The sequence below is a fragment of the Glycine soja genome, chromosome 13 (genome assembly GCF_004193775.1).
Source record: "Glycine soja cultivar W05 chromosome 13, ASM419377v2, whole genome shotgun sequence".
Lineage (NCBI taxonomy): Eukaryota > Viridiplantae > Streptophyta > Magnoliopsida > Fabales > Fabaceae > Glycine > Glycine soja.
In genome coordinates, this window is record NC_041014.1 from 30,553,582 (window position 1) to 30,572,295 (window position 18,714).

At 31.1% G+C, this 18,714-nt stretch overlaps 3 protein-coding genes across 3 annotated transcripts; 1 reads left to right on the top strand and 2 right to left on the bottom strand.

Moving 5' to 3' along the window:
• Positions 1–779: 779 nt before the first annotated feature.
• On the top strand, positions 780–4,710 carry LOC114381929 (protein SIEVE ELEMENT OCCLUSION C-like). Its single transcript, XM_028341162.1, has 7 exons — positions 780–1,103; positions 1,465–1,572; positions 1,658–2,109; positions 2,420–2,532; positions 2,631–2,758; positions 3,370–3,858; positions 3,951–4,710. The coding sequence occupies exons 1-7, from the start codon at positions 981–983 to the stop codon at positions 4,569–4,571; spliced, it is 2,034 nt and encodes a 677-aa protein (XP_028196963.1). The 5' UTR covers positions 780–980; the 3' UTR covers positions 4,572–4,710.
• Positions 4,711–5,478: 768 nt separating this feature from the next.
• On the bottom strand, positions 5,479–8,042 carry LOC114381777 (ABC transporter B family member 18-like). The gene is made up of 4 exons (XM_028340994.1): positions 7,879–8,042; positions 6,340–6,518; positions 6,087–6,267; positions 5,479–5,779 (listed from the first exon to the last, which is right to left on the bottom strand). The coding sequence occupies exons 1-4, from the start codon at positions 8,040–8,042 to the stop codon at positions 5,479–5,481; spliced, it is 825 nt and encodes a 274-aa protein (XP_028196795.1).
• A 7,535-nt stretch (positions 8,043–15,577) lies between these two features.
• Positions 15,578–18,477, bottom strand: LOC114381486 (protein terminal ear1-like). Its single transcript, XM_028340754.1, has 5 exons — positions 17,865–18,477; positions 17,207–17,765; positions 16,693–16,815; positions 16,417–16,558; positions 15,578–16,293 (listed from the first exon to the last, which is right to left on the bottom strand). Exons 1-5 carry the CDS (start codon positions 18,364–18,366, stop codon positions 16,042–16,044), a joined length of 1,578 nt encoding a protein of 525 aa, XP_028196555.1. The 5' UTR covers positions 18,367–18,477; the 3' UTR covers positions 15,578–16,041.
• Positions 18,478–18,714: the final 237 nt, after the last annotated feature.

Consider the following 18,714-nt stretch of genomic DNA (forward strand, 5'->3'; position numbering starts at 1 on the left):
CTTAATTTTAATATATTAATTACTTATATACAACTCTTTATTTAGAATATTGCCTTTTGATAATGCTGCTTCGATGTTTACATAATAATCCGGATTTTATAATCTGTCTTGACGTCGAAGAAACTCTTAACTGTGACCCCGATGGATCTGCAATGCCAGATATCTGGTTTGTTCCGTCCTTTTCCAACTAAAGTGGAAACATATTTAGGATATGTTTTAATAAGGCTAAAAGTTCTTTTAATAGTTTTTGAGAGCTTCTCTATTAAAAAAAAAACTATATTTTCAATAGAATAATTCTTAAAAATACTTATACCTTGTTTTATTAACTGAAAACTTATTTAATTATTCGATAAATAAGTTTTTTTTAAATAATTTTTATTATTTTTTAAAACATTAATTTTTAATTTTTTATATTTATTTCATTTTTATCTTTAAACATTTATTAGATTTTTTTAAAGTAATTTTTTTTTATTTTTATCCTGTAATTTTATATTTTCTAGTTATTTTAAGATAATTTTTATCGAATACTTATGATTTACTAAAATAATTTTTCTGCTTTTAGTTATCAATTAATTTTTTAGTTTTTATTACTAATTTTTTAGCTAATTTTGGCCTAGTCTTATACCACTAATTACTTCACAAATCCAACGAATTAGATAAAATAAAAAAGATAAAGGGAAAGAGAAAGAAAAAGTAACGAGGCATTTTGCTTTTTTAGATTATATAAATTAGCATAAGGATACTTCAATCGCAGAATAGAGACAGGTTGATGGTCACCATTTATTTATTTTAAACAGCGATGGTCCCCATTTTATGAATCAAAGTATCAAATAACTAGCTTCATTTTGTATAGAAACAGGATTATACACTGATAGAATAGAACCTCGTAATTTTTATAGCATGGCATGTGCATTTCACCATAGTTTCGGCCTTGAGTTATTCCCTTAGAAAACATTTCACTTCCATTCTCAATTCCAAACATGCAACATGATATTCTTATAAAGAAGCTCCTCCTTACACACGATCCAGATGGTCGCAGACTGGATTCTGAGACAATGCTTCTTGCTGTTGGCAACATTATGTTTCATACTTCCACAATAATAGTAAATTTTACTCCCTTGATACACCGTGCATGCTGTAACTATAAACTCATGCATTTTTCATATTTAGGATATACTTCATGCAAATTTCATATTCGTTGGTTCGAATGATACTAGACTCGGTCTCCTTGAGCAAGATCTCGACTTCGAGCCTTGTGGATAAAAAAAATATAGTTGGAATGGGAGAACCCCACTAAGGGTTTCCAATAGAGATTAGTCATCTGGAAAGCTAGTGAATACTGAACAAATAACATGATTGTCAAAATGTAAATATACTATATTTTAAATATAGTACCTAGGAATTCATTTTACCTGCATTGACATTGAAGTTTTCAGATTATGATTTCTGTTGGCTTGTTTTCAGGGGGCTTTTAATCTATATTCTGCTTCCTTTCAGAAGAATGACATAACTGAAATTGAAACGATTGGTTGTAGTGAACCAGTAGGATTCATCATCACAAAAATAGGCAAGGTACTTCATATTTGTTGTTTTGAAAATGTTGGTGTATGCACATGTGCACTTATACGTATAATCAACATATCTATTTTATTGGCAGGTACTCTGCAGATGCTCTGGTGAAGGTGATATCAACTCAAGGATCATAAATTTGTTTGATTTGATAGGAAAGTATAGTTGGGATGCAAAAGTAGTATTAGTGCTTGCTGCTTTTGCAGTAAGATATGGTGAATTCTGGCAACTTAAGCAGCTATATCGTGGTAATGCTTTGGCAGCTTTAATTTCAAATATTAAGCAGCTGCCCAACAACTTAAAGCCACTGAAGCTACAAATCAAGGCATTGAGCTTGTTGGTTAAGACCATGATGGATGTGGCTAAGTGTATCATTAAGTTTGAGTACCTTCCCCTTCAACATGTAGAGCCTGGAAATGATATATTCCTTGTCAGAGACACAAAGTCTCGAATATACGAAGCTGCATACTGGATCACCAGAAGCTGTTTAGCATGTTTTTCTCAAGTCATGGATTTCACAGCCAAAAAACATGACCAAGTGCATGTTTCTTCCCTTGAGGCTCAGATAATGTCAAACATGCATAATTCTTTTCAGGTTTAATTAATCTTTTGGTCCCTTTACGTGCACTAACTTTAGTTTTAGTCCCTGTACCAAAAACCGTCCATTTTAGTCCCTTTACAAAACTATTAGGTAGAGAGACTAAAACAAACAGTTGCCGCAGGTATTAGGACCAAAACATTAATTAAACCTTTTAAATTATTTGACAGTGACTCAAAATTATTGATAGTCTCAAATGCACGTTAAATTTTTTAACTTGGGATGCTCTTATGATGTATTCACACATTTCAGGTATTCAGATTCAGCAATAATTGCTGCTTGGGAGCTTTCAAGTTTGGCGTATAGATTAAGTGGCATATGCTGTAATCTCAGAAGACAGGTGGATCTGTGTCACAAAGAGCTAGGTTACTTTTCGGCTTCTTAATATTGCTTATAATGATAGGTTTATTAATCAATTCTGATTTGTGCACTAACATCAGTTACTTATATAACAATGTTTCAGAGAGAAACTTGTATGACAGGCTGTTGGATCTTGCTCGTGAGGAGAACATTGATAATCAAAAGACTCTCACTTTATTTTTTCCTTCCAAGAATTACTTGCCATTGAAGGATTGCTCAACAGAAGTAAAGGTATTATGCTCTTTTGATTGTGCTGAGAAGTATTTTGCCTTTATATTTGGAAGAGATAGAACAAAAGGTATGTGTGTGGAATACACACAAAGATATTTCCTAACTGCAATCACTTACTTTTAGAAGGATTATTTTAGCAAATTATACTTTTTGGTGCGTTTAAAAAAAATAAAGGTTATAATTTGCTAATTGCTATACTGTTTCTAAAAAAAAGCAGGTATATATTAACAAATTCACACACACATATATTTGAAGAACAAATCTCTCAACATCATGGATAAGAAACAAATAAAACAATATAAGAGGAACATGAATCTAAAGGGTTCAGTTACTTTTAGACAAACATATCATTCAGGTTGAGAACCTTTCACATATCAATAAGAATATTATAAGAACTGCAAATGTAAACCATACAACTATAAATAAATGATCAAGATTAAAAGTTAACTATTGATCATCTGATTATTTAAAAAGTCATAAAACTTTTGCTTGTTTTCTAGAAGATAATTGCTCTAATTTTAGATTTGTTCAAATATTTCCAAGGATATGACTTGCTAATATATCTTTCTAGCCTAAGCAATCTTCTAATCTTAATCTTCTGTCGTCTACAGCTTCGTGGTTCTGAACTGAAAAATAAGACAGTTCTGTTGTTGATCTCAAAACCGCAGCTACTCAACCCGATAGATATATACTTACTGGTCCAGCAAACATGTGATCATCCTCTGAATGAGAGGTTGAGGGAGAGTTATAAGATTGTGTGGATTCCCCTTCCATCTTCTGATACATGGACTGAAGCTGAAGAAAGAAGTTTTAATTTTATGTCCGATTCCTTGCCTTGGAATGCTGTTCGGAAACCAAGGTTACTTAGCTCAGCAGTGGTGAAGTACATAAGGGAACAATGGAACTACAAGGATGAGCCAATCATGGTAGCTCTAGATTCAAAAGGGAAGGTCACAAATTACAATGCTCTTGATATGATCAACATTTGGGGTGCACAAGCATACCCCTTTTCGGCTTCAAAAGAGGAAGAACTATGGCAAGACCAGAATTTGACAATGCAACTTTTGCTGGATGGCATCAATCCTCTCCTTGCTTACTGGGTATGAGTCTGATTCATATCATATTTTCATGCAGATTTTAACAGTTTAATTTCACGTAACATTACTGAATTTTACATTGTACTATGTACCAGGTTGAACAAGGCAAAAATATTTGCCTTTATGGGAGTGAAAACTTGGTTTGGATCCAACAATTCAATGATAAGATAACTGAGATCAAACGAGCAGGTCTGCAGCTGGAAACAATATATGTTGGTAATAGTCAATCAGGTGAAAATGTTAAGCAAATAATGGCAAGAGGTGGTGAAAAAAGTCTCAGTGATCCACTTTCCTTCACAAATGTGCAACACTTTTGGGTTCGATTGGAGACCATGAGAAGGTCTAAACTCAGACTAGGAAAGACACCAAGTTCTGATCATGTACTAGCTGAGTTGTCAACTTTGCTTGACATGGATGATAGAGAAGAAGGTTGGGCTGTGATTGGATGTGGGGGTTCAAGCTCAACTGATATTCTTAGGCTTCAAGGGATGCAGGTGATGGAATTCTTAAGGAAATGTTCAGAGTGGAGAGAAAATATAACCAATTTGGGATTGCATGGTGCTCTAAGAAACTTCCTAGACCCCCATTTTGTTGAAGGGAGTTGCAATCACTCATACTTTGTTTCCTCTAGAGAAAATGAAAGACCAAGTCAAGGAACTGTAATGTGTCAAGTGTGCAAGCGTCCCATGAAGAATTTTGTGGTGTACCAGCCATGAATAGGACAGACACAATAGTTGAGTTGAACTGTTTTTGTTACCATTACCACCAAGTTTGTCTCTTATTTTGAGTGTCAATCATTTGAATCGGTTTTTGAAAATTCTAATCAGAAACAAAACCAATTCTTTGGAGTGTCAATTTGATTTTTATTGGAATCGATTTTGTCTCTTTCTTTTTTATGGTATTAGCTGAGTAATTTAATTTTTAGAGTTGTATGAATGCTATATCCTAACGACCGAGACAAAATAGTACAATTTCACATTTTCACCTGTTAGATGTTACTATTGTGTTTGTTACATATAAAAAGCAATATCATATCCAGGTATATATAACTAATTAAATACGCGTTACTTCGATAAGCAATGCAACTTGAAGTTAAAAAGTGAGTCTTTATCTCTTTTTATTCTTTTTTCAGGTAAGACTTGAGAGAGAAGGCGAATTTCACAATTAAAAATCTCTCGAAAGTGTGTAATAAAAAGTGATACCAATCCAAATGCAACAAGTTAAAAAGAAAGTGATATCTCAAAAATACGTGATAGAGGAATAGGATCTAGCTTCTTTTTTTTATGCTAGATCTAACTATTATTAAGAAACATTTTGTCCATTTCTACCAAATGCATGACCCAAGAAGTATTGATAATTTTGGAGTTGTTAGAAATATTCACTTATTAAGAAACATTGTCCTCCATTTGTTCTAAATGCATAACCCAAGAAGTGTTCATTACTTTAAACTAATGTTTTTAATATATATTTTGGGTACAAAACTGTTTATCTTATTTTAACTTGTATAATGCTTGGTTAGTACATTGGTGATATAGTGGAATATCAAATTGTAATCCAAATTCATATGCATATTTCATATTTGTACATATCACTTCAAGTTGAGTGACCATGTTGTAGCCTAATCTAGGAGTGTGATCCTTGTTCCACCACCTTCCCATTTTTAATCACAACTATGGAATCTACACTTTGTATTGTCGACAAACGGTGAGCTATAACTACACACATTCTTCCAACCATCATTTTCTCGAGTGCCTCTTGTACCAGATTCTCTGACACACTGTCAAGAGCACTTGTTGCCTCATCTAACAGAAGGATTGAAGGGTCCTTAAGCACTGCTCTAGCAATTGCTATCCTTTGCTTTTGCCCTCCTGACAGCTGCACTCCTCTTTCTCCACAGTAAGTGTCATAAACATCTTTCATCGAACTGCATCAAACATGTTGTGTCACTGAATGCAACTAGCTTTTCCATGCTCTTATGTAAGAGTGAGAGGAAAATACAAAAGGGTAAAATGCGTTTTAAGTCCTTTGAGATTTGGTTAAAATTGGTTTTAGTTCTACTTTTTAAAAAAATGGGGAATGCGGTGGATTTGGTTTTTGTCTCTATACTTCATTTTGACTTAGCTAGGGACCAAATTCACCATATTTAAGAAAATATAGGGATTAAAATCATCATTTTTAAAATGCGGGGACTAAAATCAATTTTAACCGATTCTCGATACTAGAAAGTGTACCTTATAAACTCATGAACATTTGAAAGACGTGCTGCCTTCCTTATTTCATCTTCTGATACATCCTTTTTACCATACATAATGTTGTCACGTATAGTTCCTGCAAAGAGGGTTGGCTCCTGACTCACCAAGGCAATATGTGATCTCAAACTTCTCAAGTTAAATTTTCTGATGTCACATTTGTCTATGGATATAGATCACTTCATAGGGTCATAAAATCTTTCAATTAAGCCAATGATGGTGGATTTTCCCGAACCGCTTTGTCCCACTAATGCAACTGTTTTGCCAGCTTCAATATCAAGACTGAGGCCCTTGAGAATCATTTGGTCTGGCCTTGCTGGGTATGAGAAAAAGACATCTCTCAGTTTTATATGGCCCTTCATAGAATTTTTGAACTTTCTATGTCTAGGATCTTCCGGTTCAATCTCACTTTTCCTATCCAGTATCGCAAATACTGAACTAATGGCTCTTCCACTTTTAGCTATAAATAATGAAGTACTAAGTGCGTGTGCGTGTTTGGTTTCACATTGGAGAATTGATTTTAAATATATTTTCACATGTTCAATTTCACGTTGGAGAAAAGTTCAAAAATGATTTTTGATCCAGAATTGATTATAGGTTAAAGCAATTTAGAGTAGTTTCTGCATTGGATCTAAAATTTTGTATTGAATTTTACTCTTAATTTGAATTTTATAATAAAAACATCTAAACATAAATCATATCACTTTAAAAACAATTATAACCAAAATCAATTTTGTCAACATTCATCCAAACGCTAAATAAGTATACCTTATCAGCTATGGTATCTTGGATTGTTTTGAGCATCTGAAGTTATGGTGGCAATAACTTGGAAAGTTGAGGAAGAATCAGTTTGCTTGTCGAAGTAACCAACTTCTTGCCTTAGGAATGATTTAAGATATTCAGTTCTCATGCGGGAAGTTTGTCTTTCTGCAGTTCTTGTCCAGCATACCCTTTCTGCAGGGCAGGACAAATATCATGCATGCATGCATTCTCTTGAAATCAATATTGAACTCTTACTACATGAAAAGTAATTATTGTGCTAACTGAGCATATCTCAATTGGTTGAGGTGGGACATTAATTTAGGCAATTGTCAGTTCATTGTGTCAGGTCATGATATCCACTTGTCAATATATCCAAAGAAAAAATGAAAAAGGTAATAATTACTTTAGCTGGACAAGGAATTTTTTTTTCATATAGTATTTACTTGCACCAAGAAAAAAATTATTAATGATGTTACACATATCCATGATTAATCTGCTAGAGGAGACAGAAAAAAGGGTAGAGTTCAACGGCCCACGTTATCATTAACAATGGAAAGTTGAAAACCAAATATCCGAAATTTGCAGCAATAGTTTACCTATAAAGGAGGATAAAGCAACCCCAATAGCAATACCCAGCAGCCTTAGAGCGTACTGAAAGAATTATGAGCAGAACTTTGTCAGATTTTTTTAAGCAAATGAAATTTTTGGAATATAAAAACTATATTTTACAGTCATTTATATTATTGAATATCATCATAACTACTAATAGCAAGAAAAATAACGAAACCATATGACTTTGAATTTTTGCATTTATTCTGTTTTCATTGTCTAGAATGAATGAATCAAATAAATATAATTGAATTGGTAATAAACATTAAATGAAACTTAACTTAAAGTGGATGGTACAAAATAAAAAAATATTGTAAATTCACTAAAAAAAATGTGTCTAGAATGAATGGCTTCAGTGATGACCTCATCACGTCATGTACTAATTAATTACCTTGTCTATAACATGGTTTGGACAGATCCACCAGCATAATCATTTATCAAACTGCCAAGAGCAAGCATTGTCATAGGGGTTTGTAGGCCACCTCCAATGCAACCCAAAGTCCCAAAGAGTAATAGCAATTTGTCAAAACCATCTGCATAACGGAAAAATCCACCTTTGCTTCCCATATCCCAGCTGGGATTTCTTTGCCACAATATTCTTAACCTCTTGAACACCTTATCATAAATTTATAATAGGTAGCTTTTCTTTGCTCTTGTTTTAAGTTATTATAAATTTCTGCGTAGAGCTAATTTATTGTCATTTGCCAAATGCCAAATCCATGATTTTAACATTTGCCGGGCACTTGTTTGCTAATTGTGGATTTCTCTCAATTACTGTCCCTATATGAGACAACATTAATTAATTATAGTTTGATCAACAAGAAACTCTTTTTGCTTATGTTATTTTGGTGTTACTTGTATAGGTTTGATCACAACGAACACATATAATGTCCAGACATGAACGACGAGGAAGATAAGTTAGAAAAGGAATCTACCCCAAATCATGATCATTGAACCAATCGAAGTGTAATTCAAAACTAGGACTATGTCATTGGCAAGATAGTGTGTTGTAGTGTTTGTTCGACACAATTTTTTATACTACTAGACTGAATGCAACATCAATGAAATTGACTCTTGAGTCTTGAGTACATTTCTTTCATTCTTTTCTTATTATTATTATTATTATTATTATTTAACAAAAAAATATATAATAATAATGAGAATAAAAGTTCTCCATCTTTCGTTTATTCATCCTTGTTCCTTACCACCATTATGTTCTATTTAATTTGTATAGAAGTTACTTTATATTACATAAACCAAAAATAAGTACAAAATAACGAAGAGGTGCATGTATCTTTGGGACCAAGTTTCCAAATTCAATAACTAACCATAAAAAAGCTTGATATTAGTAATTACTCGTAGTAAGCAACCACCTTTATCCTAACAAACCAATCATTTCACTTACAAGTAAAAATACGTTATACGTACGATTAAAAGATGTTTTGTTTAAAGTAGCTGTGCCGAGGTCGATGGTTTAGATAAGAAAATGTTACATGAACTAATAAACATACATTCTACTATATTTAACACTTAGAAAGAGGTATAAAAAAGATAAAAAAAAAAAGGTATAATAAAATTTATAATGTGATAGAAAAAGAGATAAAAGAAAATAAAAATTGTTGAAGAGATATTTAAAATAATAAAGTGTATATGTATATTTTTTTAAAATCAAAGTATATATATATATATATATATATATCATTATCCTTTACATAAATAGCAACAAGATATATAAAGAGAAACAACTATCATATTGTTTCTTAACTTAAGTGTTCCCTTCAAGATAAAAAGTACACTGGACAGTAAATTAAAATAATGGAATATCTTTACATAAATAGCAACAAGCTAGATATATAGAGAGAAAGAACTATCATATTGTTCCTTAACTTAAGTGTTCCCTTCAAGATAAAAATTACAGTGGACAAAAAATAATAGAATAGACAATAAAATAAAGTTATCATATTTTTTATGCATCAAATAATTAATCACACATTCACCAAAAATAATAATCATACACATAATAGAATAGTTATCCAATATAAAATCTTTACAACCAAATAAGTCCTCAGCAGCTGCAGAACAGATAAATATTTTTAAAACTTGATAAAAAAAAAAAAGAGATTAAATTAATACTTTATGAAATATACCACCATACCAAATCATTTTATCCAAGTTTTTACTTAATAAATTATGTTTTATTATTTTAACATTACTTATAATTATAAGCTTATCATTTTTTTATATTTTGTTCTCATTTATTATAAATGAATGTAGTGAATTTTATTATAAAAATGTGTAAAAAGGACAAATTAGGATATATTTTCTATTATAATTATAAGTTTCAATTTTATGTTATATTTATTATATATTTTAATGTTAATTTAATAATTTGTACCAATAAAATTAAAAAACAATTCTATCTAACTTTTTTTAGAATAACTTAAATTGAATTAAATGCTTAAATTTATTTAAACTTGTAATGTAATTTAAATTTAAGACTTTATAAAAAATACTCAAATATTTCAACACTAATTTTTTTTTAACAATTCAATACTAAAATTTAATGTGTTTAGATTATAGCCGAAAAGGTGAAGTTTAGTTGAACTCAACTTTGTAAATTTCATTCAAAAGTATGTGTTGTAATTTGAGTTATAAGATTTGTCTTAATGGTTGAAAGGAGAAGAGAAAGAGAAAGATTATGGATTCAAATCTATTTCATAAATAAAAAACTAATAAACTAACAACAAATATTTGTTATAAAAAAATATTTGAAACTTTTTATGTTGAATAGAAAAAAGAGAGGGATGGTTTTAAAAGAAAAAAAAATCTTAAATTAAGTGAAAGTGAGATTCAACTCAACCATAAAAAATGATTTACCGAATAAACAAATACAAATTTTCATGAAGGATATATTTAATTGTCTAAATACCAAACGAAGCACACCCTCGAAGGTTGATTTAAACTTCTATTGATTGAATGCTAAATAAATAAATAAAATTACTAGTAAATCAAATAACATTGAGCAAATTGTACTCAACTAACGAGTTTTTCTTAAATTACATCTAACAACATTCTTTTTTCTTCTTACACTGATTTTTTTTTTGTTTGAAAACATTTTTATGATACTTTTGTATATGTTACATTAATACATACAGTAACTACTACAAGGGAAATAATTGTAATAACTAAAGAATAAAAAGTATTTGCCTAATTATTCAAAATCTCAAAAACAATTAATAATGTATAGTAATATATTCAATAACTTTTGGCAAGGAGCAAGGTACATAAAAGACAGGGCATCCGTACAAATGGTGTTTCCAAAGTAGTTTGGTGTTCAAGTATGTAAAGCTTTAAATTAAATTAAACTTACCATTTTTATCGATTTTCAAAAAGCAAGGTATTTATTTATTGAATTGGTCCAAGTGGCCAACCGTGTGACCTTGATTGCATCAAAAGTACATCCACGCATGGCTCAGCCACAGTTTCCACGGACCTTGTTCCATAGTCACTCCCTCCTCGCCATTAGTACTATCATACAAAATTAATTAAACAACACACATTTAAAATCTTATACAGTACTGTATATTTTAGTGTATTTTTAATTAAAAATAAATATTTTTCTTAAATTATTTTTTATTGGAATTTAATTAAATAAAACATAAATAATTAATATTTTTTTATATTTAATAAAAAAAATAAGAGAATTTATTGTTTATATTTAAAATAGGAGCAAGTATATATATTGAAGAATACTAGTGGTTGTTTAAAATAACAATAATGGAGTGATATTTAAAAATAAGGATTTTGATAGTTATGAGTATTTTTTGATCTGTTGATAGTTATGATTATCGAGTTAGATTTGGTAAATGTGCGGAAATAATGTCATAATTAGTAATTAAAGTTTTATTAAACTAAGAATATAATTTTTCTTATGCTAGTTTAAAAATATATATTCAGTTTGGAACTGTAATTTTTATTAAATTAAAAGTTATTTTACATAGATAAAAAGTTAATAAATAATAATAATAATAATTTTATAAAATTAATCTTATCGAGGAGATAAAATAGAGTAATATTAATTTTAGATTAAAAAATTAAAGTGATATTAATAAAATATAATAATTAATATTACATTAAAAATAAAATATAATATTTATTTTAGAATACTTTTTTAAAAAAATACAACATTTATTTTAAAACTTGAGAATATTTGATTATCTTATATAAATATGTATGAAAGTAAAATTTTGTAAACAAATTTAATTTTTAAAAAGACTAAATATCATTTTTAGTTTATTATATTATATATATTTTTTTATTTTATTCATCAAATTGTAAAAATTTCATTTTAATCTTTTATATTTTTTAATATTTTAATCCTTTCTTTCATTCTCTATTAATAACGTTAGTGTTGGATTAACATCATCCGTATTTTAAATAATTAATTTAAAATAATAACAAATAAAAATATCCCTAAGTTTGATTTTTAAAACTATAAATCAATGAGAAAATCGACATTTCCTCCAACCATTGTCGTTCTATCTTCGTGAATTTCATCCCGATTTCATCAATGAATCAACTCAACCTAGCATATGGTGTGAAACTTTTTCACCTTTCAGCACCCACTCACTTTCACTTGAAAGAACAAAAATATTTCGTAAGAATAATTTTTTTTAAAAAAAATATATATTTTTAAATAAGTGAAAAAAAATAAAATAATTAAATTGTGAGTAAATAGTTGACGCAAAGATAATATAAATAATTTTTATACCAAAATTTAATTAGAAATTAATATATATTTTTATCGATAAATGTTATTTGTTAAAAGTTAGTAAAAGAAATGGAAACTACAGTTTTTTTTTTCTTAAACATCCAATTCATTTTATATCTCTCATAAAAATAAAAATTAATATGTATGATAAATTTATTAATTTTTATGATAATCATTTTAAAATTTATATTTATTATAATTTCTTATTGATTGTGTAAAAAATTTTATGTTGATGATGCATAGAAATTACTTTTTAATTATCAATTTAAAAATGTAATTTTTTTAATACTTTTTTGTTTCTTATTTTTATTTTATAAATAATATATTTAATTTAAAAGAAAAACAAAATCAAAATCAGAAAGTTCCCCTCCCGAATTTCATCGAAAATTGTGAGGAAATTATTTTTTACCCAATTCACCCAAAACTTGTTATTGCTTTGCTTGGCCACCGGCCAGCCAATCAGGTACTTGACTTAACTTATATCCATGAAGGACGATTTTTAAGGATAACGATTATTGTCAAACTATCCATTTCCGAAATCACATAATTGCCACTGTAAAATTTTATTTATGTCTTCAATCATATTCAAGCTAGTATAAAACTATAATAAAAATTGATAGTTAAATTTTGATGGATTTTCCTCCTGCGTTTTCTTTCTCTTTGATTGCTGCTAAGATCTAACACATGCGACGAGAATAGGGTCAAAAAACAGACATGGTGGTGGGAATGGGCAGCATATATATTGAGTTATGATATTAACTATACGAGGTTTGAGTTGGGAAGAGGGGAGGGACCGGTGATGACGTGGGAAGCATCAGGTGGTCCACGTGTCAAAACCCTAGAACATGATGAAAAACTGACAGAGATGTGAAACGGGTGGTGGAGGTGGCAGAACCAAATGCAGGACAGGTGTGGAGAATATCATGGTCCACAACAAAACTTAGAAAAACCCTAAAAAAATCTTCTTCTTCTTCTTCTTCTTTTTTTTTTTTTATAATATCGTACGTATAATCTGTATAAATAAAGACAACAGTAGCTCCAACTTCATTCATCACACACAAAACCCAACGCTACTAGAGGCTCCAGCTTGTTCTAACACTGCAAGGACAACAACTCTCTTAATTAAACTCCACTACCTCCCTAACGCACTTCAATTTAAATTATATATTATATATAAACAAATATCATATTCCTTCACCAGGATAATTAATGATAAATAAACTCATATTTTTTAAAATTTTGAGACTGTTTGCCCTAATCAGAATGAGCTTTCAAGACTCAATTTTGTGACTCACATAAACTTTAGTACTAAGTACTTCTTTAGTTTAAAAACATTGTGCCTAGAAGCAAAATAAATGATAATAAATAATATAACGAAATATCCCATTAAAAATATTCAAGTAGATTTTTTTATAGAAATTTACAAATATATATATATATATATATATATATATATATATATATGGGTGATAATATGGGTATATTTACAAATTATAAATTTTATCAACACTTTTAATTTGTTTTAAGCATCTCTCCTCAAATCAACCACTCATCTCCCATCACTACTTGTCACATTATATCATTTTTTTTTTCGTATTCTCCTGCATCTCTTTCCCTTTCTTTCTTACTGCTACCTACTAAAAATAAAGTGTACACTTGTTATTTCACTCATCGCTATTTTAAAAGGTTGTCACTTGTGAGTTGTGACTGTACTCTCATCTCAGATGCATCTTTGAAAATTAAGATACTGTTAGTAGTACATGCATTCGTCCAACACTTCTGCCACTTCATTCCTTGCTTTTTGATAGAAACACATCATTTAATATTTAATTATTTGTTGATCACATAACTAAATTCTTTTATTTGATATTTCTATGTAAGTTACATTAACATGTAGGTTTCTGAATTATTTTTTGTTAAGAAATTAGTGTTTATTCTTTAAATTTTTGTTTGAGGTCTCAGCTGATCACATTTTTGTTCGGATTTCATTTTGTACCTGATTAAAAAAATAGATGATTTAGAAACCTACTAAATAATTAAACTAACAACTTGGTCACTTAACTATTTGAAAATTTTCAATTACCTCAATGGGACTTCAAACAAAAATTTATCATGAAGAAAACCAATTAATGATTTAAAAGTTCAAAAACTCAATTACAAACTTTCAAAATACTTATTTAAAAAAATTCAAATAATTTAGAGGCCTATTTTTTCAACTAATCTATTCTAAGGTCTCACATGCTCTTCTTCATGTTGTAAGCAAATAGTATCACAACTAAAAAATATAGTATAAAATTTATCGTCATTTAATAATAAATTATTATATAATAATTTTATTAATTTTTATAATAATTATCTTAAAATTATATAAACCATAATTTATGATCAATTGATAGCAAAATAATATTTTACACCATCAACACAGTCATTAAATTTAAATAAAAATACCAATCAATACGGTACATCATTATTTTCTATTTTATTTTTTTCAAAGAAAACTCCTTATTGCAGCGGAAAAGTTATTTTTATGATCCAACTAATCTTGTTAAGAAAGTTCAAGTTTAATTAAATATATTTATGAATTTATAGTAATTCAAATAATTGAAAATTTGGTTGTTTTCCAGCTCTAATATTAATAATTTTTTGATAGATTCAGATTTTAAGAGACAAACAATTCTTTTTTTTTAATAATTGTCACATTCATGTTTATTATCTAAAATTTGACCTTTTCTACTTTTCAAGTTTCTTTTTTTTAGGGGATTTTTCAAGTTTCTATAGTCACATACCTTTTTATTCCCGTAAACAGATCAAAAAACATTTTTATTAAATGTAACTAAAAGGGTAAAAAGAAAGAACTAAGCTTATAATAAATTGTGTAATTTTATAAAAGAAAAGATAACGGCACGCCCTTTCCAACATTTTCTTTATGATCTACCAAAATATATTAAAAATCACAAATTAAAAAATGTTAATGACACTCTTTTTAACAATCTTTTGACAATTACTTAAAATTTATTAAAAAAATACCTACTTTGGTGAGTTATATATCTCATTTAAACAATTCTTTCTCCTAAACTATGTAAAACCTACAAATTTTTATAAATTTCAATCAGTCATAAGATATTAGAAAATGTCCCTAACATTCCTCCCCATGTTTAGCAGGTTTTTACTTCTAAAGTAAGAAAGAGTCGATAAATAAAAAGCATAACCCATCAAAAACAATTTTTAATAAATTTAAGTGAGAATCATAATACAGCTAGGATTTCTCTAGCATGAAATCCTTCCTACTGATCCTAGTTTCCAGTATTAATTCCTCGAGAAGTGCACCCGGTTAACACAATCACATCCGCTTAATTTGCTCAGTGGTTCATCAGCATCTCTAAACGTAGTAGTAATGGCCAAGCACCAACTCAAGTTTTTCTATGATATCTATAAAGTTTTCTATCGAAATTCTTGAAAATTTAACAGGCAAACTAAATACTACTACAGTACATCTGAAGCGTCAGAACCTACAACTACAATACAAACAAAAACAAGTGATTGAAAGAAAAGAAAGAAAAAAAAAACTAGAAATTAAATTTCACTAGACAAAAGCAGGAAACGAAAATATAAAAAAGAAAAAATAAAGATAATGGAGGAAAGGTTGAGTTGATGAGAGAGATTGAGAAATGGTTGCTGTAGTTGTAGGTTGGTTGGAACAGAGGTGTGGGTCGTTGCTCAACCACCTTAAATGCTGTCTGTCTGGTTCTCCTGCTAACACTGATTCACAATCACAACACTACCCTTGAGAACTCACTAGGCCACTTCTTCTTCATTTGTCTCATCATCACCACCTAAGCCGCCACTTTTGCTGCTAGCCACGTCACCATCACCGCCACTTGAGATTGGAATTGGAATGGCTTGTTGCTGCTGCTTGTTCCCCACTAGTGGAAGTGGCTCCGTCAGTTCTTTCCCATCTCGAGGCGGTGAAAACACCACTGGCAAGTAATGCTCCATCTCACATGGGAACTTTGAGTTCTTAAAGTGCTCTTTCAATGCTTCCAAACCCTTCATTGTTGTTTACTTTTAAATCAATAATATGAATATATAAATTGTATCACTAGTACTAGCTAGTATATACATAAATGTCACACTTAGCAATTAATACTCTGGATAGCTAAATAGTAATACCTGAACTCTAGCATAGGTGACTTCGCAGATTTTTCTTGAATTGAAAACCTCCCAATGTTGAAGATGGAAGGCCTTGTAGAGCCTGAGTGTTGCCTCCGGGGATGTCATGTTCACAAACCCATATCCCACGTTGCACTTGTTGCTGTTTCAAAAACATAATTATTAATAATAATAATAATAATAATAATAATAATAATAATAATTGACCCATTTTGCTGGGTAATTAATTAGTTAAATAATAAGATTGCACGCATGGAATGGAAATGGGAAAAATACTTGAAATCAATGGGGAGGTACACGAAGTCGTAGGAGGACAGAGGCTGCTGCTCTTCGCCGTCTGCAATCTGCTCGTTGCAGTGTCTGCAATGGTTATCCAGCATGTTTAATAGCAACTTCTGGCTGCAACAAGTCAAAACACAACACGCTCAGAATTATATTATATATAAAATCCTCAAATATTTCATTTCAAATGAAAATAAAAATACTATTCTGCTACATTATACTTAAATTTATTTCATACTCATTTACACTATATATCATTATACTTTAGCACATTTTAGTATTTCGCAACGCCTTTCTCTCTCTCTCTCTCGGCTTTTATACAGTGTTTTGTTTGTATGATTTAAGAGAGAGAAAGGGTATCTTCAAAAAGAGAGAGAGAGAGAAATGGAAGCTCAATTGGTCATCTCTCTTGGTCATAGCTCAAACTCACGTTTTCTAGTCACAGAAACACGAATAGAAGAAGAAAGTGAAGCAATAGAAGTAAATAATAAAGAATGAAAAAACGGACCTGTACTTGTTGGGAATGTTTTTGATCATGACAGTAGTTCTAGTATCTTTGGGACCAGATTCTACAATGGCGTCCTCTTTGATTAGAAACCGAGTTTCGTGTTTCTTCGCTTGTTTTCCCTTCCAGTGCCTACTTCTAGGTACTTGTTGTTGCTTGGTGTTTCCTACTACTAGTGTGGTGTGCTTTCTGCCAAGATTCCTCCGCGTGGGGCCTTGTGAAGAAGAATGCTGCTCTTCAACTTCTCCTCCGGTCAAACTCATTGACCCCATTTCCGCATCAATAGATCCCGTACTATTGCTGGGACTTCCCGGTGATTTCTTCTGAGAGGAATGCAAGCGAGGAGCATTGAAATTGAGAGGAGGTACTGTGGTTTTGGAATGATGATGGAAGAACTTACGGGTGTGACCACCGGGTCTACTGAACTCAATAACAACCTGTTTGCCGTCAATTTCCTTGCCGTTCATGTGTTTCAAGGCCTTGGCGGCGTCTCTTATGTCGAAGAACTCCACGAATCTTTGATTCTTTTTCCATGGGGTATCTCTCAATTCCTTTATGGGACCTAATATGTATGGATTTTTGATTGAACAAACAACAAACAACAAAAAGAATGAAAAAAGTTCAGAAACAATAATAAAGAAAGGAATGAGGTTAAGAGTACCGAAAGGTTGGAAGAGACGACGGAGTTGGTCGGAGGAGAGGTTGGGGTGGAGGTTGAAGATGACGAGGGTGCCTTGGTTGTGGGAGTCGGGGAGGGAGTTGGAGTTAGGGAGGACGTAGTGGGCAGAGAGGAGGCCAGGGTTGGGGTGGAAGTGGAGTTGCATGGAGCGGATGGCGGCGAAGGCGGATTGTGCATGGCGGAGGTCGAAGAAGTGGACGGTGAGAATGCCGTGGCGGAGGGCTTCGGTTTGGAGGGCTCTGATGTCACCGAAGGCCTGGAGCTCGGCTCGGAGGGCGGAGTGGGAGGTGAGAGGGACCGGGGTGAGGAGGAGGGAGCGGGTGGAGGAGGTGGTGAGGTTAGGAGGAGGGAGGGGTATGGGAAGTGGAAGAGGAAGAGGAAGAGGGTACCATTGGCATTGAATATTTATGGTGTTGGGTCTGAACTCTTCTGCTCTCGGGTCTAAGTTTCCGGGGAAGCTGAGAATGATACCGGTTTCTCCCATTCTCTTCTCTCTTTCTCTCAAGGAAGCTGGAAGGACAGAGGACTCTTCATTCTCTACTTTCCTATCCAACCCAAAGTTGCTAAAAATGTACTTTCCCACCTAATGCCACAACCCTATTTTACTTTATTACCCCTCCCCACACCACACCACACCACACCATGAGCTGAGTTAGCCAGTGCTGGCTCTGTTTTGGATCATTATGATTTTCATTCATTTTTACACTATACTGCATACTATATAACTGGCCAGTATTAATTAGTTCTCACAAATTCAAAAGTTGAACCATGTCTCTCATAAATATAAATATTGGTAGTGACTATGCCCAAGTTATTGTTTCAAACTGCTTAA

Excerpts from the sequence above, each read along its gene's own strand:
- LOC114381929 (XM_028341162.1), top strand. The coding sequence starts at position 981 with ATGCAACATGATATTCTTATAAAGAAGCTCCTCCTTACACACGATCCA. Across the intron at positions 1,104-1,464 it reads TTCATACTTCCACAATAATA|GGGGCTTTTAATCTATATTC; the intron begins GTAAATTTTACT and ends GCTTGTTTTCAG. Across the intron at positions 2,759-3,369 it reads ATTGCTCAACAGAAGTAAAG|CTTCGTGGTTCTGAACTGAA; the intron begins GTATTATGCTCT and ends TGTCGTCTACAG.
- LOC114381777 (XM_028340994.1), bottom strand. The coding sequence starts at position 8,042 with ATGGGAAGCAAAGGTGGATTTTTCCGTTATGCAGATGGTTTTGACAAA. Across the intron at positions 6,268-6,339 it reads TGCATTAGTGGGACAAAGCG|ACAAATGTGACATCAGAAAA; the intron begins GTTCGGGAAAAT and ends CTATATCCATAG. Across the intron at positions 5,780-6,086 it reads AATGTTCATGAGTTTATAAG|TTCGATGAAAGATGTTTATG; the intron begins GTACACTTTCTA and ends TGTTTGATGCAG.
- LOC114381486 (XM_028340754.1), bottom strand. The coding sequence starts at position 18,366 with ATGGGAGAAACCGGTATCATTCTCAGCTTCCCCGGAAACTTAGACCCG. Across the intron at positions 17,766-17,864 it reads TCGTCTCTTCCAACCTTTCG|GTCCCATAAAGGAATTGAGA; the intron begins GTACTCTTAACC and ends CATACATATTAG. Across the intron at positions 16,559-16,692 it reads TACCTCCCCATTGATTTCAA|CAACAAGTGCAACGTGGGAT; the intron begins GTATTTTTCCCA and ends TTTTTGAAACAG.